At 32.5% G+C, this 27,761-nt stretch overlaps 1 protein-coding gene and 1 long non-coding RNA gene across 7 annotated transcripts; one reads left to right on the top strand and one right to left on the bottom strand.

The window, feature by feature from the left end:
- Nucleotides 1-1,236: 1,236 nt before the first annotated feature.
- On the top strand, nucleotides 1,237-27,761 carry LOC106074623 (uncharacterized). 6 transcript variants are annotated; one of them, XM_056045705.1, is made up of 17 exons: nucleotides 1,237-1,389; nucleotides 6,155-6,175; nucleotides 6,381-6,518; nucleotides 7,068-7,156; nucleotides 7,840-7,951; nucleotides 8,449-8,568; nucleotides 9,653-9,679; nucleotides 10,887-10,910; nucleotides 14,442-14,471; nucleotides 16,775-16,883; nucleotides 17,567-17,685; nucleotides 18,048-18,191; nucleotides 19,607-19,732; nucleotides 20,030-20,208; nucleotides 21,065-21,277; nucleotides 21,818-21,988; nucleotides 22,476-27,761. In XM_056045705.1, exons 2-17 carry the CDS (start codon nucleotides 6,157-6,159, stop codon nucleotides 22,650-22,652), a joined length of 1,797 nt encoding a protein of 598 aa, XP_055901680.1. In that variant the 5' UTR covers nucleotides 1,237-1,389; nucleotides 6,155-6,156; the 3' UTR covers nucleotides 22,653-27,761. The 6 variants fall into 6 exon arrangements, with proteins under 6 accessions (XP_055901680.1, XP_055901683.1, XP_055901682.1 ...); XM_056045708.1 differs by lacking the exon at nucleotides 14,442-14,471; XM_056045707.1 differs by lacking the exon at nucleotides 9,653-9,679.
- Nucleotides 12,456-15,495, bottom strand: LOC106074624 (uncharacterized). Its single transcript, XR_001218978.2, has 3 exons — nucleotides 15,323-15,495; nucleotides 13,624-13,779; nucleotides 12,456-12,675 (listed from the first exon to the last, which is right to left on the bottom strand). It is a non-coding gene; the product is annotated as an uncharacterized LOC106074624 (long non-coding RNA).

Genomic DNA, 27,761 nt, shown 5'->3' on the forward strand with positions numbered 1-27,761 from the left:
AGAAGATTGTATATTTTCTTCGTTAATTCTGAGTATTCAAAGTTGATGCTGCCAATTGTGGAGGCTGCTGGCGATTATCGAAATTAAAGTATCTCTGTTATGATAGAAATGCCTTCTTCTCCGCATTTCTTTTGCGTTTTAATGCACGGCAGCTCAAACTAACATGTTTCATCATATTCAACTATCAGAAGCCACAAGATTCTTGTATCAGGTAGTCTAAAAAGTGAATTATAAACCTGAGTCATAGTAGAGACTTAAAGATAGACATAGAGCCATTATGCTCAACTATGAGATTGATACAAGTTTCGCAATTTTTCTTCTGAATTTGTTTTTTTTAGTCATATGTTAATGAGGATAGTATGTGATAAGAATTATACTTGAAAGAAAAAAAAGAGATCTTACAAGCTAGTTGAAAAATTTAAACAGGCCCTCACTTTACTACACTGTCACATACTGTCCTCATTAACAAAATATTAACAACAAACAAACAAAAAATTAACAAGGAATTTCGGATTAGGCCCGATCTCTAGCAATTTTTTGTTTTTGGAAATATCCAGTGAACGATTTGTCTGTGAACAATTTGTCTGTAAACGAATTGTTAGTGAACGATTTGTCGTGAACCAACTGTCGGTGAACAAGTTGTCTGTGAGCGAATAGTCCGTGAGCGATATGTCGCGTGAACGAATAGTCGCGTGTACGAATTTTTCGGTGAACGAAATGTCTGGTGAACGAATAATCGCGTGAACGAAAAGTCGTGAACCAACTGTCGGTGAACACGTTGTCGGTGATCAAGTTGTCTGTGAGCGATATGTCGCGTGAATGAATAGTCGCGTGAACGAAAAGTCGTGAACGATTTGTCGGTGAACGAATTGTCGAACGAATCTAAATTGACCACCTGCGGACAATGGTTATGCTTGCCTTAGATGTGGCAAAATATGTAGGTCACAGCTGGGACTGCGCAGCCACGGGAAATACTGCATTCCTCACAAATCTTCGGACTCGAAGACTAGCTTAGCCTTATTATTATTATTATATCCTTAACCGCGTAAGCTTCAAGGACAAAATGTAAATGCGATATGCGATTGATTAGAAAGTTAAATAATCCTGTGGGTATATCTAATGCCCTTATTTGGGTTGTTTTTTTTCCCACGAACCAAGAATAGCATAGAGTGCAGTTGGGCCTACAAATTGAAGTCTAAATCTAATTTCGTCTCCTATGCTAAGGCTACGGTGACGCTGCGCATGCGCATAACTATATTAAATATGGTGGAACACACTCCCGGAAATAGCACAGAAAACTAAACTAAAAGCAATAGATTATAGTTTAGTTTATTTTTCTGTTCATTATTAATTTGCTATTCTAGAGTCATTTAAAATTTTCACCTTTTGGTAAGTAACGTAGCTTTAATTTGATCAAATTTAACTATTCTAGATCTAGTCACTTGACTAAACACAGTCACAGCGACTTGTTACACTTACACTACCTAACCTACAGTGAGTTACTACAGATAGTTTAGTTACAAGTTTGAAGTTACAGTACACTGACTCTGACTGAGTCAGTCTGAGTACAGTAACCGTGCGTACACTCATTACACTGTGACTTCAATGTAGTTAGTAGTCAGTGTTGAGTGTAGTGTTAAATGTAACTCACTAAGTTCTAACTCATAAACTGTAACACTCTGACTCTACGAGTCTACAGACTACTACAGTCTACACTCGGACTGACTCAGTTACTACAGTCGAACTAAGTCACTGTGAGTGTGACTTACCCTGTTCTCTGTACAGAGTATACTAGACTAGTATACAAAAAATCACTGCTGTTCACTACAGAGTTTACAAGTCAGAGTAACTCAGTAACACTTTTTAGTATTTTAGTTTTTACAGTTAAATCTTGAGTTACCAATACTATTAATAATAATATTATACCAACACAAAAGTGACAAATTGAAAAACATCTAGAATCTAGATTAATCTAGGTCTAGATCTATCTAGAAATTAGATCTGATTATCTTCTTGAGAGTCAACAATTATAATATAATAATAGAGATCTATTTATTAGACCTAGACTCTAGTATTTGTAAATTATTAGTTATTTACTTATTACCATATAATATGACATATCAGTCATGTCATGAGATATATTATTATAGTAATTATTAGTTACATTAGATTCTATATTCTATATATTTATATATATATTATATATATTGTCATTTTTAGTATTATATTTAATATATTAGTATTTGGCTAGTAGCATAGTATTAGAATTAGATCTAGAGTAGAAATCTACTTAATCTTGAACTAGTAATTGTACTAGAGATTCTAACTAATAGTAGATCTAGTTAAATCTAGTAACACTAACAAACAGTAACACTTACACTACTAGATCTAGATCAGTGTACTCTACACTCTACCTAGACTGAGTCTGACTCTGGTTAGAGCAGGGGTTCTCAACCTGTGGGTCGTGACCGCCTCGGGGTTTGAATGATTGTCAGGGGTCACCTAAGACCCCAGAAAATCTGTTTTTTTTTTTTTTTTTTGTCTATTCATCATTGAAAGTTTTTTTTTCTAAAGTCCACTTTAATATGCTGTAACAAGCAGATTTGAACGGTACTTGGTATTCAAAATATTTCATATCCCGTCTGCGCCGTCTTCCATTTCCAAGATAAAATCTTTGCGAACCTAGGGTTTCCAGCTTTTAGTTATTAAGTCCAAATTCAGAAGCAGACTTGATGCAGAAAGTGACATTCGTTGTGCTATTAGATTCCTGATCTGGTAGACTAGAAACAAGCTTAACCTTCGCACTACCATTGTCGTGTTTGTAACTACTGTGGAAACACTATTTCTGTAACAATGTAGTTCACTGTATCAAAGATTGTTATCCATACTTCGCCATATTTGTCAAATTGTCATTAAGTATGTATATTAGGAATATGCAATAGAAAAGTAATATAAGTGCAAGTCTGAATATGCCTAATACCCTTTTTTTTTTAAATTTAATTATGAGCACACAAATTTTAGGTTGCGGGTTCCACGGTTGTGGAACAAAAAAGGTTGAGAACCGCTGGGTTAGAGAGTGGTCTAGATTCCACACACATACACACCAGTGGTGTCACAGACCTGGCCAGGCTTAGCAGACTCAAGTAATTATTTAGTGATTAGAATCTAGAGCTCTACACTATATTATCTACTATAAAGTAGAAAGTAAGGTGTATGTGTGTATGTCCCGCTTAGAAATCAAAACCGTTTGACCAATCTTGATAAAACTTGGCATATATTATATGCTGCTTGGGTACTAGCTGAAACAGTAACATATGTATGTAATGTTACTAAAAGTAAAATCTAAAACAAGCTTAAGACCCTCAAAAAAAAAGTTTCTCAACTCTATGAAAGTATTACTATTTCATGGATCTATTTAGGTCATATAGCTATGTTTATATGAGACAAGAGATCTAGATCTAATTTTAAGAACTACTTTTTGCAAAAAGATAGTTTTATTATTTTGACACATGAAAATACAAAATATAGTCCATTGATTTAATTATTTAATAAAATTAACCTTCAAATTTGTGTTTCAAAAGCATTTTTACATAAATTTGTTCCTTATACTTGTATTTGCGAAATTAGACGTCTTGACATACTTTATTATCTCATGGCTGCCTGGTTGTGCGGTTTGTGCGCTGGACTGTCATTCAGATTTATCGATGTTCCAGGGTTCAAACCTTGCCCGATCCCATCCCCCGTCATCCTGCGGGAGGTTTGGACTAGGAAGTAATTATCTTCAACTCAGAAGGAACATCCGAAACATGAAGAACAAACAAACAAATTAATTTAACAAATCGGGTAAACCCGTTTTAATAGTTTAGTTTATCTCCATTAAAGATACTTTTTAACAAATCTGGTAAACCTGTTTCCATTGTAGTTTATATATTTGATATGAATTTATCGGCTTAACAGGTAAACCCATTTTAGCAAAACTACTTTTATTTTCATGGCGAAAAAGAAAAACTTGAAAGGAACATTAGCTAAGTTTGACATAGATCTAAATCCAATCCACTAGATTGGTAGTACACAAACTAAGGCCGGCAGGTGCTGGTAATATCCAGCTAGTTATGTTATGTAGATCTAGGTAACTCACAATCACATCCACATTGTTTGTCTCTTGTAACTAGAAATCTAGATCTGGTCTAGACTAAACTTGACTGAAAAAAAAAACTTCATAAAAGACTGACTAGACAGTAGAGTGTCACTATCTCTACTTACTAATGTAAGAGTCTTAGAGTCTTCTAAGATAATGACAGGACTGTCACTGAATTTTCTAGTCTTGTATTGTGGTAGTTCTTCCATGCTTTGAGGTTTTGAGTTCCTTAACCAGTTAAACTAGAAACACTACACTTAATATAACCATAAACAACGTCAGCACTATAACACCAGATTCATGAGTGAATTTATTTACGCACCTTGTTAACACACATGACACATAACATTCCAACATTCACTCCCTTAGTCAAGGGAATCATTCAAGATACTCATAAACAATATCAACATAACCAGTTGGTACGCTTTTTTACTTTTTCATCCCCTCCTCAATTTCTTGACTATTATTCTCTATCCACATCTTCATTTCTTTCATTTCTCTTTTAATCCATATATATGACACTTTTGTATTCATGGGCATATTTTGGGTTGGACAACCTTTTCCCTCTAAGCTCCCGACGCTTTTCACAGTTTTAGAATATCCATTGTTACCCGGGTTTTTTTTTTTTTTTTTTTCGTATCTGTGATTGCTGTGTTCAGCTTATATTGACTTGTGTGTAGATGTCCTGGTCATTTGAGTCAAAGATATTGTGGGCTGCAATGCGTCATCCTACTTGTGCCTCAAATATGGCAGTTACATGGGAGTCTTTCAGTTTGTCCAGGTCAAATTTTAACCTGTTAGGTCCTTGTTTTGTTACCTTTTTGAAGTGTCTTGAAGTGGAATCTCCTATAGACGAACACGGAATTGAAAGAACTAAAGAGCTCTGATGGCGAGGATGAAATTCGTTGAAAGAAAGAAACCCTTAATTTAAAGATAGCCTCCGGCAAGCCTGTTTGAAGTACAGCCGAGCATGGTTGGGATCTTGAATGCCACTTAGGAACAGATGGGTACAATGCTGAACAACATAAATGATGATATCTGAACCATGCTTAAACAGATAGGTATTACGCTGATGGCAAGAAAAACAAACCATTGTTACGCAAAGACATGTAGCTGTACAGGTAATTACAACACAGACGGTGGTGATGTTAGTTCTGTCTGTTACTGTGATTGCAAGCCAGACGAGTGTGGTTCCCATGGCAAGAAATTACTGCAACTATCCCAATAAAAAGCACAGAGCTGAGGATGTCAATGTGATTCCTAATAGCACCCAAAGGTTTAACAAGAATTGTGCTGCCTGAGCCTCGCAGGGAGAGTGCAAGTACCAGTAGACTTACTCACATGGTCTGGACCCATCATATGTTTGTCTTGTTACCAAGATCAGCAAAAGATGCCATGATGGTGGTCCGGAAACCATATGAAACCTGATGCACATAGGCATTTTTTGCTAATTGGACATTACCAATATGCCCCACACATCTTAAGTTGATGACATGTTTGATAACCTTACCTTGTGGGCTTACAACTCATTTGCAAAGTATCCATTGAGTAAGCCTGCCGAATCAAAATATGAGACCAGTGGTCTTGACAACCATGGCCCTGACATCCACTAACTCGCAACTACCCAAGTGGCTGCTATAAGCATTGACTAGCAGAAAAGCCAGGCAAGGAACACGAGACCCCCACCTACCCTGATAAAACTCCACAGCCCATTTGGTCTGTTGGATCTAGTTCGTCATAATCTTCAACCATGTCTGGGGGGGGGGAGCAGGTTGGTAACACTCATTGTGCTAATGTCCATCAGCTGCTTCATCAGGCTATTCTGGTTTTCCTTACCACCGTCAGGGCTTCTTTTGGTGGTCTTGGTATCTGAGCAAAGATCTTTTGGGCCGAGACCTTGTTAACCCTACCCACATCGCCACTACAGTTATAATGTTTTCTTTGATATATTTTATAGATTATAAATTGATTGCTTTTGAAATATTTCAATTTTTTTTTCTTTTTTTTTTCTTTCAGAAATGGCATCAAATGAAGAAGGTTAGTCTTTGGCAGTTTTGTTTTGATTTTTTTTTTTTTCACAAATATACTTTTATGTATGCATATAAAATACTATGTGTCAATTCTTACTTTTAACATAATTTATTGTAAAAAAAAAATCTGTGTATTAATGTTTAAATTCATTATTCATACTATTTTATGATGTGTTTTTATTTCATGAACATAATTGTGCTTTTCATTGCAGAGGTTGTGATGACCCCATCAAAGAAAGGTAAAGTCACACACATCAAAATAGAAAGAAAAAAAAAGATGAATGTGAATCCAGAGGATGTAGTTCATGTTGCTGGTGGTCAGCATCAAGGTCTTGTTATAAACAGGCCAGGTAAAGTAGTACAATAGTTTGTAGACCTAAGCTTTGTGTTAAACTAACAGTAGTCTCCTTTGTGTTGTCACTCTTAATTGTTGAGCTGACTCATGTTTAAGTTTATAATTATACAGTTGACTCTTGATAGCCACACTTCATTATCAGACACACTAAGTAATCTGATGCGGTGCCGACATAAATTCATGTATATAATACATTGTGCGAAAGCTGAAATTGAAATATTTTTTATTTTTTAAATCAATAATTTTTTTTTTTATTTTTATTTTTTTTTTGAAAGTCTAAGAGAATATCTTATTATAAGTATTTTTTTTTGAGATCTTTGGTTAATTCTTTGAGGTACAGCTATCCTTTTGATAATACAAGGTTTTCTGCACTCTGACACCCACCAGTCCTCTTACAGGTGGACTATCTAGAGTCAACTGAAATTTTTTCTGCTCTTTATAAGCTATTTTGTGTAAGTTTTACTTTGCATGGTTCTTATTAAACTCAATAAGTTAGTTGTATAAAAGGTGAGTGTCTAATATTGAAACATTTTTTTACTTCCAGATGCTCAAGATGAAGATTTAGGCAAACCACAATTGCAACTTGGATTTTTATGTTTTCTGGTAGATTTGAAAACTGAGGAACACTATGTTGTGAGTCACAGTTTTTAAAAAATATTTTAAATTAGTTTGTTACCATGGCAACAGAGTGGTGGCTGGGTGGTAAAGCGATTGGCATCTGAACCGAGCTCAAATTTCAGTGAAGACTAGTGTTTTGACATCAGGACTTTAATAGGACCCCTTAATCCACCCAACTCTAGGGGGTACTTGACATTTGAGGAAAGCTAAAGGTGTTTGGTGGTTGTACTTACCACATGCCCTTGTACCACAGAAACAGATGGCCTTACATCATCTGCCCTATAGGTTTTAAAGGGTTACCTTAACCTTTGTTTTTAATTGTAAAGGACTAAAGCATTTAGCTTTGATTAGTGTAACATGATGGGATAATATATTCATGAATGAACTGTATTGCTCTTCATCTATATTACTACAGAATGGACTCTACCATTGGACTAGCAAGGGATGGAGTTTATTTTTGTTATCACTGCTAATTCTAAACCAAATCTCTAACATGTTTCTGTGAAAGATGGTGCCTTTGGAAGTCTGCATAAAATATTGCTTGTCCTATCTCTGATATTCACACATTTTCTTTTTTGTCTTCCTCTTCTTCAAATAGTTTGATCATTTACTTCAAAATCTGCTTCAACAAGTCTTTATCTAATGTTGATATAATTAACCCATTCGTTTACTAATCTATTTCAATGTTTACATTACAGGAAAGTAGGAAGTTAAAGTTTTGGTATAAAGAAGGATGTGACTATTATAATCAAGTAACTACAGCTTATGAATTTTTCAAAGAATTAGTTAGACCAGAAAATTTTCCTAGAGGTATGTCATCATTAATTTTTTTAAAAAAGTTTCTTATAATTTTTTCTTTAGAAATATTAGTATTTGTTGATGGTAAAGAAACTACTATTTCAAACTAAGAACTTATTGAGGTTTTAATTATATCAAATTCTTTTATAGGTCTCTATTTTATTGAATTAAATACTTCGCATGATAAGTAAATACATTAAATATATGGCATAAACATATTAGTAGTCTAAGTTTCCCCTAATAGAAACAAAAAGAATGTGACTAAAGAATTTTGCTTATTTAACACTTCAAAGCAAACAATTAAAATAAAAGTAGGTTGGGACATGCCACACAGTATTTTTTTAGGTCATGGAGCACAAATTCACTATATTTACTTTGTGGACTATGTAGTTTTCAAATGTGAACTTAATATTATATACTAATAGTACACACATCATATACTTTGGTTGTGTCTTTGTTAGTTTTTTAATGCCATTTCTTATGTTTGTTTGTTTTTTTCCCCTTGTTAGATTATGTTGGATTTATAAAAAAATGTATGAAACAAATGCAAAGTCCACGGTACCTGTTAGCTCGCAAAGTAGATCTAGAAGTTGAGCATCTGGATGCTGCGGATGCACCCATGAGCCCAGGTACGTTTCAGTGTCATCTTGTGACTGTGTCAATGTTATATTATACTGTCATTCTTCAAAGCTTCTTTGTATTTATGTTAGTCTTCCTGTCCTGCTACCTTTGTAACTTTTTTAAAAGTAAAAAAAAAAGTTTCCCTTTCAGAATTCTCAATCTATGGGGCAGATGATGTTAAGGTCAACTGTTTCTGGGGCAGATAATGTTAAGGTCAACTGTTTCTATGGCCAGCAGGGTGTCATGTGGCCAGCATAATGACCAACCGCCTTTACTTTCCCCAACTTAAGTCAGGTACCCATTAGAGTTGGGTGGACTCAGGGGCGCCTGAAATTCAAAATCTCAGTCTTCACTGAGATTCGAAACCAGGACTCCAGGTTCAGAAGCCAAGTGCTTAATTACTTAGCCAAAGCGCCCCCTGTAACTTTGTTGGTGTCTGTAAATGATTCTGCTTAAAAATGTTTAAATCTTCATAGAGCAGCTACTTAGTGTCTCTGATGGTGCCCTTTCAATAGTACTACCTCCAGTGATACTTTTTACTTCTGTTGGTGTCTGTTGAAATCTTTAATGCATAATTTTTCTCTAAAAAGTCATTATTGTTAGTATTTTTGGGTGTCTGCCATTCTATCATTGATACATTCTGTTCAAACTTTGAGTATCTGTTTGTACTTTTCAGTCTATGTTGTCAGTCTTTCTTATCTCTATTTATCTCTATTTATCTATTTCTATACATGTCTATTAAGAGAGAAAGAAAAGAGAAGGTTGAGCATGTATATTTACTTGAATACAATTAATATTGATTTAGAAATGCACTGAAATATAATAAAAACATTCTTTTATTTTGTACTTGTCAGAAGTTCTTGTACCTTTTATAACTGAAAATTTAAAAATCTTTTTTTTTTCTTTGGCATCATACACATAAATATTTTTTTTTTTCAAATTTTAAATGAATTTTTTAGTTTGAAAGGATTAGAATGACTATGTCTTGAAATTCTGTACTTAATTCTAGACATAATTTAAAATAGTTTGTAAAAAGTGTGTAGGTATTTCTTTTCTTGTCATGCAATGAGTCTGCGCTGTCTCTACTTCTAGACTGCCTCATTCCTTTGGATCAATTTGGTAGGTGCCGGATCCTGTTGGATGATTGTCCCATTCATTTTTAATCTCTGACATATATTGATGTTCTTTAGTTTCTTTTGTCACCGTTTCTTATTTTATGAAGTTAAAAAAAAAAGGTGTTGCAAGCTAAGTTTACCTTGTCTAATACTAATATCTTCACTCAACCTTTCATTGTTGAAACCAACATGTTCATTAAATGTGTGTGTTAGCGCATTTGCACGTTACTTTTATTATGTTTTGTTCTCAGTTTATTCTAAGTCTTAACTTTTATGTAATGATTTGTTTTTAATATGAATTTCTTGTTTGTTTACATATGTAGTTATTAATGCATGTTTCAGATCAAAATTGCTCTTTAGCAGAAAGTGTTTTCACATCAATACCCATAAGCTTAATTGTAGGGCTTAATCCTCTTCTTTTTTTGAAGTAATGTCTGTATTTTATAAGATAAGAAGAAGCAGACATTCACAATGGATGCCCTTTCACTAATGTTCCATAAGCTATGACTTCATTTATTAACCTAGTATCCTAAAATATTTGATTCTGGCATTAGGCTCACTGCTCGATTTTAAAAGATTTCTGTTCTGTTTTCTTGTTGTTTTTTTTTTTTAAATATTTCATCGCAGTTCTATTTTTTAATATTTTTGTATTGAATGGTGAAAAATTCAGATTGCAATTTACTACACCCCCCCCCCTTTTACCCTTAGTTCCACTACAATAATATGAACACCATAGGTTGTATTGTTTCCAGAAAATGTTGCTTGTCTGATTCACTTTAAATGAATGGGCATTGATAACATGAATGCTATTTAAATAAAAGTTAGGGTAGTTTGAATGTCAATGTTTGTACTCTATTCAGGCTACTATTCAATTTTAAACACTATTAATATGGATTTTTTTTTCTTGGTTAATTTTAAGGTGTTTTTGCTTACTTTGTAGAGCTAAATAGACAAAACTATTAGAACAAGAAAGTCTTAATTGAATATTTTTAAGTAGAGTTTTGTTATAGTTAACTAGTTTGAATATATTGTTTGTATCTTTAAAATGTGACTTATAAATTAATGTAAGCCCAACATTTTTCAAGTTAATGCATTTTCAGCTTCCATCAGTATATCCACTTGAAATGAAAAAAATAACTTGACTAAACAGTATATTTCTTGTTTTCTATCTTCCAATCTTTTTTTCCCCCACTGCCTTCTTCTTTCTAAAGGAATAGAAAATATGAATGGAGAGGGTAAGTGGTACCGTCTGGTTGTTTGATTTTATATGCAGGACTTTGTTTTGTTAAGTGTTACATATTTATGCATTGTGGTTCATGGCACTTTCAATGTACTGACACAAACTTTATACCAGTTACCTTCTTTTATGTTCTAGTTTTATCAGTTACTTTTTTTTTGTTTTGATTATGTTCATTCACAAGTAATAGCATAGAATGATCTCACCCTCCCCCTCAAATCTCTTTTTTTTTTTTTTTTTGTGTGTGTGTCCTTTTTAACATTCAACGTTCTAGGAAAAAATACTTGAATTAAACATCAATCCCTTTGCTCTTTATTGTATTCTATGGGGAAAAAAATTATAAATAGATTGATTTATAGGTTCTGAAATAGAATATGTGCTAAATATCTGATAATTAAGAAAGTATAACCTGCTGTTATTTTGGTGGATGGTGGCAATGGTGTTGAACTATTTTTCACTATGTGGTCAAGGAATGACCAACGCCAACGTTTGCTTTTCTGTTTTAACTGGCAGTTAAAAATGTTGACGGGTTGCTTCTAGTTTTACATTGCATGATTAGTAGTTCTGTTTCAAGGGGCAAGTAATCTCTCTCTTCTCCCAGCTACCATTGAACTAGTTTTACTTGTTTGATGTCCAAACTTAGTGAATGAAATCAAAACAAGGGCTTAGGTTTATTGTAGCACATTAACAGGGGCGTATCTTGTTTTAAGAAAGGCGCAGTCAAATCTAACAGCATCCTAGTGGACAGTTTAACAATTGATGCATCTCATCTCTTTCTTATTGCTTGTGAATGTTAGTTACTGGTCTCAATATTTAAGGACTGGTTTTCCTCTGACAAAAACATAATGCTAATAGGCCCTTCCACTTTTCCAGGCACTGTAAACATTTTTTTGTATTTAAGAGAGACTACACTATGTAGAAAAGAAACTACTCTGGTTATTTTTTTTAAGCCTAAGGCTATGTGAATCGTCATTATATCATATCAAAGATAGGGTTTGTGAACAAGTGTTTTGACATAATATTGCATCATATTTAATTGTTTTGAAGAAGTTCAGTATTTTTCTATGATTTATAATCATAATAAAACACAAGAAAAAAATAAAATTTTTCCTCTTGACTTCTGATTCTTGTTAATAATAAGAAACCATCTTCTTAAAGCAAGGCTTTTATTCAGTTAAGCTACAATCTCTTCTTGCTCTGAATCTAAAAATTTCTGTTATTTACTTGTGTGGATGGAGGATTTACTGGCATCTTAAACTTTACAATAGGTCCAAACAATTTTTCTGGTATGTGTGTGTGTTGGGGAACCATGGTATTGCGTATGCAACCATCATTCTGATGTCATTTTTTATCTAAATCCTTTTACTAGGGATGATAATATATATATAATATTTAACCAAATATATATATATATTTGGTTAAATATTATTTTCTTACTTTTCATGGTACAGTTAATTTAATCTCAGTGCACCTGACTTCTTTCAAGGCTTCTTTTTAGCTATTGCAAAGTGTAACTAATAATTAACAAGAACAACCAAAAAAAAAAGGTTTTATACAATATATAATCTTTATGAGTCATTAAAAACTGCTTACACTTCAGTTTTGTTACTCCCAATTTTTTTGTTTCTTTTGGCTATGTACCTGTTCTTTGGGACATTTTGAGTGTGTATAAGTGAAGGTCACTTCTGCCAAACCATTCATCACATTGTCTTTATCCCCCCTCTCCCTTTTTTTTTTGGGTAGTTTTTCATTCATTTGATTCCCTGTAAAGGTCATTTAAAAGAAAAGGTTAAAAAAAAAAGTAATGTGAAAGCTCTTGTAGATTTTTTTTTTTACGTTTTATTGTGTTTTTAGTGTTACTGTCTTGTTCTCTGATAAATCTCACTTTTAAGGGTGGGTGTGTTAAGGATATACTGTGTATTTTTTCCCAACACTGAAGTGTTCCACTTTTGTCAAAAGAAAAAAATGGCTTGGAATTTTATCCTTAGCTGTCTTGATTGAATGAAACAGCAATCTCTAGTCCACCACCCACCCCACTTCAACTGCCTTGATGAGAAACAGACTGTAATAGTTGCTGTGTCAGTCTTGAACTGAATGAGGACACAATTTTTATGTATTTTTTTTTTGAACTGTGGCAATGACAGATTTATGTCTGTCTTACTGACTCACCAGCAAAGCATTGGGTTATTGTTCTTTCTTCCAGTGTGTAGAAATACAATTAAATGAAGCTAGGATTCTTTTTATCCCCCTCACCACAATCAAATGAAATGTGTATCTATTTAAAATTGTTTTTAAGTTGCATAATCATTTCAATTAACAAACCAATATCAGAAGGCACATATAACGATAATAATACTTTAGACAAAGACAGTTTAAAAAAACATTTTAGAAGCTTTCCTAGAAAATTAAAATTGATCTTGAAATATCTTTACTGATAAGAGACTTTTTAAAAAATCACTCTCTTCCAGCACCAACCGAGAGGAGCGGGACAGTTAAATCAAATGTCCATTCTTTCTCCTTTTTTACATCTCTCTTTTAACTTAAAAAAAAATATTTACACACTACAAATAGATCATTTTAGTTATACATTGTTCTCTTTTAAATACAGTCTTTTTGTTTCAATTGAAACAATTTTATGAAACATAAATGACAAGAAAATTAAGTCCAAAAAAAAATATATTTTTATTGGACAGTTCAGAATATAGACTTACCTATTTTAATAGTGCATCATTGTTTGTAGAAATGTTTCATAGACCCTACACTCCCTGTCTGGCTGAATCATCCTGATTTGATATGAGTAGCCAATTTTTTTTTGTTAAGAAAACAATGAGATCACATGGCCTGCTACTTAATCTTCTTGGGATGGGCTGTGGAAAAGAAGTTATGTAGTAAACAGTGTCAAGGGCTTTTCTGAGAAACAAAATGCAGGTCATGTTAAATTGTGCAATCTATGCTTACCTCATTCTTGGAAATACTTCAAGAAAGGAACTATGTTGCAATAAAAAAAAACAACAACACAGCACAAGAAAAGTTTATTTGATGTCTACATTCTATCTTTATTTTTATTTGTTTTTCATTACTTTTTTTTTAAAACTAGGTAATACATTTAAATAACGTTTAAACGTGCCCTAACACTCTCATGTTCATTATTAGACTTTTTATAATCTATCTGTACTCTCCCAGAACTGTTTGCTTAAATTCTGAAGGCCACTCTGTGGTGCTTTTTTTTTTTTTTTTTTGCTGGATGGTTACTCACTTGTAGATCTAGGACATTCCTGTGGTGACATCTGACATAAGAATCCTTTTAGAGTTGCTCCCCTAAGATTTTTTAAAAAGTTTATATGTGTGAATCGTTAAAACACTTGGTTGTTATTGTGGAAATATTTTTTTCCACACTAATAAAGTTCTACACAAGTAGTGATTTGTATATAAGAATCCCGTCCCTTAAAAAAAAAACACTAACAAACAAATACAGTCTGGCATTCTGTAAAGATGGTTGTAACTCATATCTTTACCAATTTATTTACAGGCAGCAGTGTTAAAATGTTTGAGGGTCTAGGTAAATACATTGAGAACCATCAGTTTTTTTTTCTGGTAGCCATTGCTCCAGTGCATTTTTTTCTTTTCCTTGGGACTTATTGTTCTTTTGATTCTCATTGAACACTTTGTCTTCTTTCGAGAAAGATGAAGATAAAGCATTTGGTTGATTTACTGTACTCTAATTTTCAAGTAAAATTTCCTATATAGATTTTCGTATACTTAAAAATATCTCTTTTCAATGAAAACATTCTAAATATTAATCGTTAATATTTATCATATCATAGGAAATCTTAACTTTAAAACCGTTTAAAAAAAATAAAAAATTCTAAGATGAGTTTCAAAAGCTAGAAATTTGTAAATGCTAGAAAACTTTGACACTTGTTTGGAAAAGTGAGATAAGTTCAAAAGACACAATTAATGTATATGACTTAGTTTGTGTGGTATACACACATTTTATGTACACAATAGCTACTAGTTTTTAGGTAAATGTCTGATCAGGAAAGCCTGATAACTCTGGATTGTCTACTTCCTGTCAAATGCCAACCATGTCTTACTGTTTCCCTTCCTTTTTTTCAAACTTATCACTCAGTAACCCTAATAAAGGTCACAGGTCATGCTAAAAGGAAAAAAATAACAACTAAAATAGTACAAATTGTTACTTGCTATTTCTAGAAAATAGTTAGACCACTTAAAAATCAGACATTCTAAGTTTTTTTGTTGTTTTTTTTTCAGTATAACAGCAGATACAATTAGCATACTTTATTCTTTCAGTGTTAGCTTTTTCAATATCTGTACCTATTGACCAACACTAAAGGGTGTAAAGAATATGGATAGACAACAGTATTTGAAAAATGTTTCATAATTACATACCTACTGTGTATTGTGCATTATGTCAAATAATCCATGTTATTTTTCTTTTAGCATTGGTTTGAAAATCAGAATGAATTGTTCTGAAAACAAAATCTTAACTGGCACACGTCTATGATATGCATTATAAATGTTTCCTGGTTATAAACAGAGTCACTAGTAGCATGTGTCTTTGATTTCTTCTCCTCTACTTCTTCAACAAAGAAAAAATATTGAACCACACACTCTCCCTGGCCAATAACTTAACTAATGTTTTTTTTTTTTTTTTTTTTTTGAATTTTTATTTCTTAGTTTATTATTTTTTCCAGTCAGACCCCATTATTTCACTTTCCTGCATTGGTATAACTGAAATGAAAATCACTTGAGAATAAAATGTGATTTCAAAATGAATTGTTTCAAATGTAGGAAAAACAAACAAACAAAAAAGTGTTGAACACATTATAATTTTATGTCTATAAAATTCTAATTTCTTAATTTTGTAGATAGAAAAAAAATTAAAGTTTTCCTTATTTACCTGTATGATAACATGATCTATTCAAGAAAACACTTAAAGTATTTTTTAGTGATGTTTAGCTTAGTTTGTTAATGTAAATATAGGTAAACAATGACTTAGAAACTCTGGACAGAGCTTAAAATGGGCATAAAGACTGACTTGTGATTTTGAACTTTATATAAATTAATAAAGAAAATTACGAGTTCAGGGAAATGATTAGCTATGTGTCAGGATAAATACTAGTTTCTTATTTAGAATTACTTTTTCTGAAATATATATAATTAAGCATATTAAACCAAAAATATGTTAGATAAAAGAACTACCGTATTAATTAAGCATTTGAAACTATCGATGGCTGAAACCATTTTAACAGAGTGGGGGAATCACAAACATCTTTTCTCTAATTCAATGTTGGTAATGTTTTGCAATTACAGCCTAATTTATACTTTGAGTTTGATCAATATAATTTTTTAAAAAAAGATGATGATTAGGGCTACACTCTTTATGTGTGAGGTATTGCATGTGATAGACTGACATTCAGCATGTTCCTAGAAGTCTGGTGTTTCAATCTCTATTCTTAAAGACTTTACTGTGGCATCCTTTGAATGTTACTAATTGTATTCTTATTTATGTATTCTGGAACACGATTTTATATTTGTACAAACTTTATTTTTATTAGCTATAAGAAAGAAAATTTTTATGTATTTTTAGTTGATACTCAGAAATGAAATTTTATTTTTTTATCGATAAAATTTTTTTTTGTAAGTTGGAAGCTATCAGTTTAAATTAAAACATATGTAGCATTAATTACCCAAACATTTGCTGTCATTTGTGCTTTTTTTTTTTTTTTGATTTGTTAATATATTTCAATAATATTTTATTATTTTTAGTTGAATCTTGACTATGTGTAGATTTTCTAATGAAGGATCTCCAACATAATATTTTGTATTACTTCTATCTAGGTTTCAACAAACGGGATGACAGGCCTATAGAAGAGATCATCAGAGAGAAATTGTTAACACTTCTGGAATCAGCTTATCCTAATGTGTTATCTGTGGAGGATCTAGTTAGGTAGGTTTTCATGCAACTGAGACAGTGAAGTAACCTTTATCAATAACCAAATAAGCTGAGTAAAATGACATGTCCTCATTCAATTAATTCCTCAATTCTGTACACCTGGAAGTCATATGCACTTGAAGATATCCACCTTTAGAATTCATTTTAGAAATTCCATATTATTTATTTTTTTATTAAATTGCTTTCTAGTGCTTTCTATGTGAGCTATTTTTGTGTATTGAGATAGTTGTGGATTACATATAGAGGATAGATAGGAGTCCCTGTGCCTTTATGTGGTGCTAAAGATTAGGGTATTAAGACATAATCAATTTTTAATACTTTTATTTTGTTTACAAGCTGAATCTCTAATTATCTGTTTGATCAGAATTAGACATTATTTATATGCCCAAACTACTGATAGGGGTCATCTCTAACCTCTCACAGTGCATTTTGAAGCCTTAAGAGGGTTGGTTCTATAGGGTTCTATAGGACAAAGCAGTGTTTAGCAGTGACCATATGTTTGGAAATTCATGTAGCCCCTGGTTAAAGAAGCCTTCTCTGCAAGTCTGGAAATATTTTTTTCCCGTGTGTTACATCATATTCTCCTCTTGACCATAGTGTGTGTAAACATGTGCCAGTTGCACAGTATGAAATGTTGTTAAACTTAAATTTTTATTTTTGGTGCATAACATTTTTAGGATTACTGGAGCGGATGCTGCCATGGTTCAGCTTCAGTTACAAGAATTGCTTGATAGGCAACTTATTTCCTCAATGGAGAATGGAGGTTTTGTCCGCAAGGTGTTGGATGACAAGACAGGCAAGTCATGTTATTTTAAACTCAAATAAATTGTATCACTAAGTATAATGACATGTTTTGAAATTAAACATTGAAGCCAAGTAGCTAGACAAGCTCAGCGTAACATAAGGGTTTCACAAATTTAAATTGTTTCAGCTTTAAAGCTACAACCAAACTTTGCTGAAGATGCTGCTAACATTGTGAAATATTTCTTTTAACAAATTCAGTGTAACCAGTTTTCTTACTTCTAAATGACAATTAAATTGTCTCCCTAACGATTACCTTTCATTAATTTCCAGGAATGTTTGGTTTAAGAAAAGGACTTTCTATGCAATGACTTTATGGCATATTGTTCATTTCTGTCTTTCTGTTTCTATTTATAGAGGTCCAGATGATCAAAAACATGCCAGTCATTGCTTCCAATTTGCAGCCGACTATTGCTATAATTACCTACCAGTATTGTGAGAAGATGGCTGTTGACGCCATGATGGAGAACAAGACAACCTATGTCCGCTACAAGACAGAAGGTGATTTTTTGTGTGCCTTATTTCTAACTCTTTGTGCTTCTGTACTAGTTACTGATTCCTTAACAATTTTAGATTAAATTGTTAAATATGGAGTTTCAATTTTACAAGCATAAAATTTCAAGCAGTGATTTGAACTAAGCTGCACATCAGATTCTCTTCCTCCCACAAAGCAGGGGGTCCAATTGGGATGAACAAAAGCCATGCATGATGCCCCTCCAACAGCTGAGTGGCTGAAGAAAAATATTGAAACATGGATATCTAAATACTTCCTATATAAAGCAACTCAGGACAGCTCTTATAAACCCTAACATCAACAGCGGGGAAACTGTTCTTCATGAGTTCCAGCACACATTGTATTAGAAGGCAATAAAAGAGCAGACATACTGGACAAAGATGGAAGGACAAACAAACAAATAAAAATTCCTCTTTACCCAGAAGAAATGATGAGTATGAGTGTTGAATAAATAAGAATTGGATCAGCTCACATCCCAGTTACCAGAAACATGACCAGCGCATAATTTTTCGCCTCTGAACCGGACACTAGAAGTTGGGACTAGCAAAACTTGCCCTTGTGGAGAATCACCAGAGAATGCTGACCATGACCTTCAAAGCTGCATACTTTATCAAGAGGCCCAATCAACACTCTGGCCCCAAAACCCTCCTATAGATGAGAAACTATGCGGAGAACTGCCTGATCTGGAAACCACTGCGTGGTTCATCTCAGATATAGGATTACTGATCTGAACTGCCTGATCTGGAAACCACTGTGTGGTTCATCTCAGATATAGGATTACTGATCTGAACTGCCTGGTCTGGAAACCACTGTGTGGTTCATCTCAGATATAGGATTACTGATCTGAACCCTCCAACATGAAAATGAAGAAGAAGGATATCTAAATTAATAGCAAATCATTTTTCATAAGTTTTTTAAAAATCTAGTTTTTAAGCACCACTTTTTAAAACAGCTTATACGGTTGTGAATGGTATTTTCTTTTCTGATTAACATTTTTTTATTTTTATGTATATAATGAATTTTTAATGCATTACCTATGGTTGCTTAGAACATTATGCAAAGGCCGATTCTCAGAACAAAGTCTAGCCTAGATAAGTTTGTCTCAGGGTTTGAAGATGTTACTCAGTTGTATAAAGCAAGTAAATTAAAATCATCTTCCTTGCTAGATTTGATTTATAAATAGCTTATATTACGAACAAAGGACATTCTTTAGTTTCTCCAGTCCAAGCTTTGTGCAGGGAGGATTGGAACCTGGTACTAACATGTTGACAAGGCATGGTTCATAATGGAATAATTCTGTATACATTTGTACTCCTTGTGTTATACATTTTATTTTTATATTTTTTTGAAGTATGTAGAAAAGTTTTATAGACAATAATTTTTTTTTTGCTTGTTCATGAAGGTGAGTCCAATGTCTACACAACTGGTTTTATTGGAGAACACAAAGTAGTCACCACTAAGTTGTCTGCACTTGGTAATTTTAGAGCAGCTCAGATCTCTTCAGGAAATACAACCACAAGATTGTTGGGTAACTTTTTCTTTTTAAATTTTAATTAATTTTTTGTTTGTTTGATAATACTTTAAAAAAATACTACAATTTAACTGAGTATATTAAAAAAAATGTGCATGCAAGATTTCTTCAATTTCTTAGCCAAAATAATGGTAGCAAAAAGTGAAAAATAAATTAAAATCTCTATAAATTAGTTAATGAGGTCTAATGAGGGTCAAACTTAAAACATAAGCTTAAAGTATATTGTTATTGTTTGTTAGTGTAACTTGATGTGCAATGCTTCTACTGATGATTTGTATGTATTTGGTTACTTAGGTACTTTCCAGGCTATAGAACATGTGTTCCTGGTTGGTTGTGCTGGAAGTGTCCCACATTTCACTGACTTCTACAAGCATGGACGCCTGGGGGATGTGGTCATCTCAGCCAGTGACCAGAGTGACAAGGGATACATCTATTATTACTGTGACAAGATCACCCAGGATAAGCAAGGGGAGGTAAAGGCAAAAACAAATTCCTTACAATAGTCCTAAAACTTAAGTAAAAAAACAATGAACTTGTAAAGAAGGTTCTATTTTTTTTTTTCAAATATATTGTTATACTTAGGGATTGTTTACTAATATTATCGAAAACTCAATAATGCCATATATTTTAGACACAACAACAAATATGAATTATCCATTATTTAATTATTTTCAATTTATTATATGTCACTACTATGTCAAACACTGTATTTCAATTAAGGCGCCTGACTTACTGTATACTTGTGTCAATATGCTGCTTAGAATCTGTGGAAACAGAAGAATGTATTTAGAAATTAATGAGCTTGTCTAGATGCTTTATGAGATTTGATTGTGTGTTTCAAGATACTAATGTGTGGATGTCACATTACTATCTAGGATTCTTTGAATTAGAGATCTGTAAAGTAGAAAGCACTGAAACACAATCCTTGGTTTAAAACTTAAAAGTACTTTATTTAAATATTAAATAAACTCATTAAGCACATTTTGATCTTGGAATTACACTACTCAATCCAATGTAATAGATTCACTAAGACTAGATGTATTAAGACTAACAAACAAGTCACCAAACCCAGAAACTATTCTTATCCACCTTTATATAGTTTTTCTTGTTCCTATTTTCTGGTCTATTCTGCCATGTTGTAATGAATTAACTAAGCTATTTTTACCTGTTTCAAGTAAATGACGTCATACTTGTTTAAAATTTCACAGTAAACAAAGTTAAAATCACACTTCTTGTGTTCACCAAATTAGCTTCTGTTAGTTAGTAATTATAAATAGCCGCACTTTTGTAACATATTTTCTTAACGTTTTTTTTTTTTTTGTGTGATAGACTCAGTACCAGTTAAAGACCTGGGCACCTCGTGACCTTGAGCTACAGAAACTTGTTGAGAAAGTAAAGGAGAAATTGCAGGTGGACCCAAGCTTTGTCCCTTGGGAACAATACATTGCCGAAGGGCAGGATCTGTTGGCATCCCAAGAGCAGGACTACACACGGCCGCCCAGGTCAAGTGACAGACTTTATATGGGCATTGGAGAAGGACAGGTAAGAACACTCTTTAGGTATTGCAGAAATATCTTTTAAAAGATTGAAACGTTAGGAATTTCATGGGTTCTACTTCTTTTGTAATGACTATGATAAATCTATTTATGGTTTGATGGTACTCATATCCATATTAGTGTTTTTTTTTTTGTTTATTTGGTGCGTTGCTTTCTTCTTCTTCTAACCAGCTTTTTGCTGCTGATCTGTCTGTAAGGTTTTTTGCAGTCTGTGTCAAGGAAAAGTAGTGTGCTGTTTTTTTTTTGTTCCCCACTGCCGTACAGAGTGTTAGTTATGTTGGTTTGTGATAGTAGGGTCTACCCATGGTGAATTAATTTGGGGCATTCAAAGAGGTTATGATTGACAGTTTTGTATGGGTGGGCAAAGAGGTTTGTAGGATGTATTCTATTGAGGTGAAAATCTAAAGAGGTGTGTCCTGTTCTTATTTGAAGATTGCAGATTGCTCTTTGCGTGTTAGAAATTGTGGGGACCTTACAATAATGAGCATAGTTTAAACTTCGTTTGGTTTATTTTCTGCACATTAAGGTGATTGAAGTTCAACATCCGGAAAATCCAACGGGTATTCCAACAGATACAGAGAGACCAGTCATCAGATTTGGAGTGTTTGGGGCAGGTCGACCGGTCAAGCAAGAGATGTTAAGACATGACTTTGCATCCAGATATGGTATCCAAGCCTTTGATGCAGAGTTTGATCAGGTAATAATTGCATGGCGTGCATATTTTAGAACATGTCTACACATCCAAGTATGTGCATACGTCATATATATGAAATAATTTTGATTGAATACTTATATTGTTACCGGTATATATTATTTCGTGTTCATTTTTGTTGTTAAATTATACTTTTTACATGGTAATTTTAAATTATAAAAAAACTTATCCATAACATATAAGATTAGAATTAAAACATGTAAAAAAACTAACAATCTTAAAATGCTTTGTAAGATTCATTCTATTATAAAAAATCTTGGCTGTAATTGGCTTTCAGCATTTCAGAAAAATGTTTAGACTTGATGAGGGTTATTCATCATTATTAAATAAGATTAATTCATTGGTTGTTTGATAAAATTTACTTCAAGCATTAAGAAAAATCTGGACTTTAAAATAATTAATGAAACAATAATTTTGTTTATTAAACTGAATTGTGCTTGATATACATCTTTATTTTTGTCTTGCGATGCAGGTCATGGAAAGTATCACAGGTAATCGCAAGGACAGTTTCATGATTGTCCGTGGCCTTGCCGACTACATTGATGGCACAAAGAATAAAGAGTGGCAGCCTTACGCTGCACTGGCAGCAGCTGCTGTGACCAAAGCTCTGATCATGTCACTGCATAATCCCCAGTTGGATGACTATTGATGCAGTTACTTAAGACAATAGTAAAGTAAAGACTAGGATACATAAATAAATAAACTAAGTAATAATATTCTTTTTGGTATCTGAATGGAATTTTTATCTTGTGCTTGGAGCAATGAAGCAATCTGCTGATAAATATGTTTGTTATATAAGTGTAAACCTTTTAACATTTATGGAATGTTAGTAAGTATGTGATTATTCTATTCAAATTTGTTTTATTCTGTGTAAAAAAAACAACTGAGTTGAAGTGTTGATAATAAACAACTATGTGATCTTTTGTTTCGCGCCTATCTATCCCTAATGAAAACTAGAATGTTTTTCAAACTTTTCAATCTTCTAGTCTGGTTGGTTGAATGGTCAATTTTTATGTTATATTGACACTTATAGTGATTGAAACTCTGGGCTAGAAAATTTTGTTTGCAATCCATTGCCTTTGCAAGATAAGCATAATAATGAAACTTAATTATTTAGCATATATGAATATCATGTTCTGAGCTAATTCTGATGAATGCTGAATCTTGAGATTCAAGATGATGCAATTTTTAAAAGCTAGCAGAAATATTTCAATAATAATCTTTCAAAGAAGAAATAGAGGTAAACACATTTTTTTTCTCTCTAAGACAAGCTTAAATAAGGGGTTCAATAAATGTTTTGTGATGGGTTTATTTGGCTTTGAATCATGGCATTTTAGAAATGCTAATATAGAAGCACTGATCTGAAGTTTTACTTGCTGGCGTTTTTTTTGTTGTCATGTCTGAAGAATATTATTGTTGCGTCGTGCCAAACAACTAAGAAGCAACCAACTTGATATACATAATGTGTTGGGGATGACAATATTGAACAGTTGCCTTGTGCTTTAAAATTGGTGTCTGCACTATGTGTGTGTGTTTGTTTTATAGGTCTGTTAACCAATAATGTTTCAATAAATGCATGTAACTAGACAGCTCAAAGAAGTCTAGTCAGTTGGTGCATGTTACAAGTAATTGTTAGCAGAGATATAGCTTCTGTTTTCTTGTTTAATTTGATTGGTTCAAATGTACATACAAGTTTTGAATGTTACGTTATACAATTTAAAAATTAAATGTGTATATAGTTGGGATGTTTCAAAACTAACAATCTTATGTGTGAATTCTAAATGTCTGTTTAAAGGACATAATCAATTTGTTTCTCATATTGTACAATTTAAAAGAATGAACTATTAATAGGTATTAACTTAATGGCTTGGAGTAAGCACTGATATGGTCTCTCTTTTTGTTCTGGGTAGATCTTTTTTTTTTTAGTACATAAGGCATGTAGAGAATTTTTTTTTAATATAACTACTTTTAAGTTTAAGACAGCATTAGAAATAGCGAAAACAAAAAATTCACAATAGTAAGTTGTCTTTGGGATAGGTAAAGGCTCTATTTGTTCTTATGAAAACATAGATGAAAATTAAAATTTTGATGCAACTGCAGCAGTTGAAGCCATTGACTACTGGTGGGCCACTACGATTTCTTATTTAGTCAATGATATGTATGGTAAGCCGGTGTTATCTGTACAGTTGTTACTTTGATGAAATGAGGGTTATCTATAAAGCTATTCCCTTGAAGGAGTGGGGTTATCAGTACTGCTTTCTTCCCTTGATGAAGTGGAGGTACTTGCACAACTATCCCTTTCAAGGAGCATTGGAGCAGGCAACAAATATTTTTACCTGCTTAAAATGTAGAGAGAGAAAAAATATAGTCAGCAGCACCATCATTGATTATAGTAACAGATAAGAGCTGATGTTTTTTTATAAATACAATTCTTTTCTTGTAAGAAATATTCTGTAAATAATTTTATCTAAACATGGTTCATAGCATAAATAATCGAACTCTAGAATAGAAATGGCTTTTCATTTTGCTTAAAAAATATGAATAGCTTCACGATACCCAACTTAAAATCATTATTTTTGTTTTTCTTTCATTGAGCTTGTTCATAATATATTGCTCCATTCTATATTTCCATTATCTGATTGACTGATTCTGTAGCAAGAGTTTTTTAATTAAAAAATAATAATTTTCTCTTATCTTCCAAGATGTCAAGTTGTTCTATTGGTACATATTTATAGACCTAGGATTTTGATTAAAACAATAGGTGATTGTACTATGTTTGAGTTGATATCTATTTTTATTTATATATAAATAGTTTTGTTTTCTAGTAATTGTCATGATGTTATAGATAGTAATATTATATTCTATTGTTGCTAAACTACAGAGCTCTTTTGGCATTTTGTTTGGTCTAATGCAACAAGATGTTACATTAGGTTTAAATAACGCAACAATATTTTAGCTTCTGGTCTGCATGCTTGACCAACTTTGTAGAGTATTTATTTAAAAAGTTAGATTAAAACAAAAACTTAGTTTTCCATTTCTATCTAGGCAAGGACACCAAAACAACTTTTGTATCGGATGGGTCAAGTTTAAGTAAATATTTTTAGTTTCTTGTTGGATTTTTCTTTTTAGGACCAAAATTCCTTCACAACAGAAAAAAATTTGCTGAGCAGTGTGGGCAATTCAGATCATTTGTGGTCAGATTTGCTGTTGTTATAGGTGTCATTTCGGGTTGATAAAATGCTGGAAAGTTTTCAGTCCATTCTTGCCAACTTTTCATTAAATGAAAACATTTTTTCATAGTCTTCTTATTTAAATGTTTAATTTAGGATTTGTCAATACAATCAATAAAGACAGTGACAAACATACAGTATTTTAACATCATATGTCATTCTGCATTAGCATTTAGGTGACGTTTTAAATGTTTAGATTATCATATTTTCTCAGTATACAACTATTAATGAAAATTCCTATAATCATTGACCTATACCCAATCAGATTGTAGTAGGTAATGTTATAGAGTTATAATGTTACAAAATCAATCAAACATGTTTATAGCAAATGAATACTGGCATGTATGTGTTTGTGTGTGTTTTAAATCATCTGTGTAACTGCTGAGCTGTTTAAACTGGTTATATTGATGCTTAGTTTTTCCCAATGTAATAACATTATGTTTTCCAGAATCATGTGATGTTTTTACATACTTAAATATACAAATTATTAATTGAAAAGACAATTCCACTACCTACATAAAGCTGTGACCAATTGTTGATTTCATTGTAAATTTTGAAGTCTTTATGCATTCAAAATGTTTTACTTTATTTTAAGCGGGTGTAAACAATTCTACTTGTATACTTTGTTGGTATTTATAACTGTTGCATTCCAAACAAATCTGAAATTATTTTTGGGCAAAGTTTGGAGAAAAAAAAAGGGGAGGTGGCATTTTTTCAAAATGCTGAGCTCGACATTTAGACTTTTAGTCACACACATCTTTACCATTTTATTTTATTATTTTTTTCTTAAGCTTTTATGTTATAGTGCTAAGTGTATTAATAGGTTTCAGTTGCTTATGTGTCAATAGCTGCATAATTTCAACAGGGTGTGTATGTACAGTTAGTATATAGTTAGACTTATAGAAATAATGTCATCTTGGCTTTGTATGCTTGATTCTTGTTGTTCACTCAATGTCTCATTATGCCATAATATTATTACATCCATATAAGTGTTCTATTAATTTCATTGTAAAACTTTCATAGTTAGGCACTATTTATGTACCGTACATTAGATTTTCTCATAAGCCCCTTTTTTTAAAACTTTCAATGAAGAGCATTTACACATCATATTCTTTTAAGATTGTTTTGGGGCTTTATTTTTTTATTTGTGCTGTAGCTTATACAATGAACATGCAATAACTTGGATCTTTACGAGATAAAAATAATAGCATAAGATGTATTAATTTGACTTTTTTTCTATACGCCTAGAGCATTGTTGTTATAACTATCATATTGAGTTATGCCATTTTCTTCTCACAGGGTTGATTTAATTTTCATTATAAATCTCTATTGTCTTGAGCTCTTCATAAGTATAGTTCGTCCATTGTGGTTTAATGATGACCATTTTTATCATCCAGGGGGCTGAGGGCTCTGCACAGGAGTTCTGTGCCTCTTCATGTGGCTGGTGAGCCAGAAATGTTTGCACACTGGGAAAGTTATTCCAACTGGAGCTAGTGTCATTGACCTTTGCTATTAGTTTCTCTGACGCTTTTCTTTTGCCAGCGCTGTTCTCTTGTCCTCTGCAATATATGCATCAGTTTTCACAGCGCGACTCCACAATGCTCTATCATGTGCTTCCGTCTCCCTGGTGGCAGGGTCACTGCTGAAGGTTTTCAAAGAAGCTTTGAAGGTATCCCTGAAGCTTTTTCTTCGTCCATGTTTTGAGCACTTCCTTTTGTTTAATTTACCATAAATAAGTTTTCAATAGTATTTTTTAAAAAGAAGTTTTTAACCCTTAAAACGCGTTTTAGTTTAGCCTCTAAACATCAGAATTGTAATTCCATTTTGTATGCACTCATTCACAAACAGCTCAGCATTTTAAGGGTTAACTAAAATGTACATTATAAACAGAAAAAAAAATAATTTGTAAAGCAAATTAAATTATTAACAAGGTATTGTTGTTGATTCTGAAGATTAAGGATGAGTGTTGTATTTCACATGACCACACAAACCCAGTTGCATATATTGCCACATTCATGAAGAGCTCTTGTCTATTCAATTTTTTTTCTTTTGATTGTCTGAAGCGTTAAAATTAGAACATGTAGTATTTCACTTGGTTGTTAGTTTTTATATTTAATGTTCAATGTAGTAGTACATTCAGCTTTACTTTTATGTTTTGGGCAAGGTAGATTTAGGCACTTTGAAATAACTAGGTTTGATGTAGGCAAACAAAAAAGTGTGAAGTTTATCCAGTGTCTACTTTAACGAAATGAGACAAAAAATATTTCCAAATGTTTCTTTCTAGTATCTTGTATGTTTTGAAAGCAAGTTTTTTTTTGTTCTGTGTCCTTTGTGAGGTGATGTATGTTTAGTTAAAAGATAAAATGTTAAGGAACACACTCGTAACAGAGTTGTATATGTTCTTGTTGTTCACCTCATATCTTTCATATGTTTCTGAAACTGTTTTGTTGTTATCCATAAGTTTCATTGTCACTATTTTTATCATTTGCTCAGAACAGAATTAAAAGTACTACAACTATTTAAACACA

This window comes from Biomphalaria glabrata, chromosome 11 (genome assembly GCF_947242115.1).
Source record: "Biomphalaria glabrata chromosome 11, xgBioGlab47.1, whole genome shotgun sequence".
In the NCBI taxonomy this organism is placed as follows: Eukaryota; Metazoa; Mollusca; class Gastropoda; family Planorbidae; genus Biomphalaria; species Biomphalaria glabrata.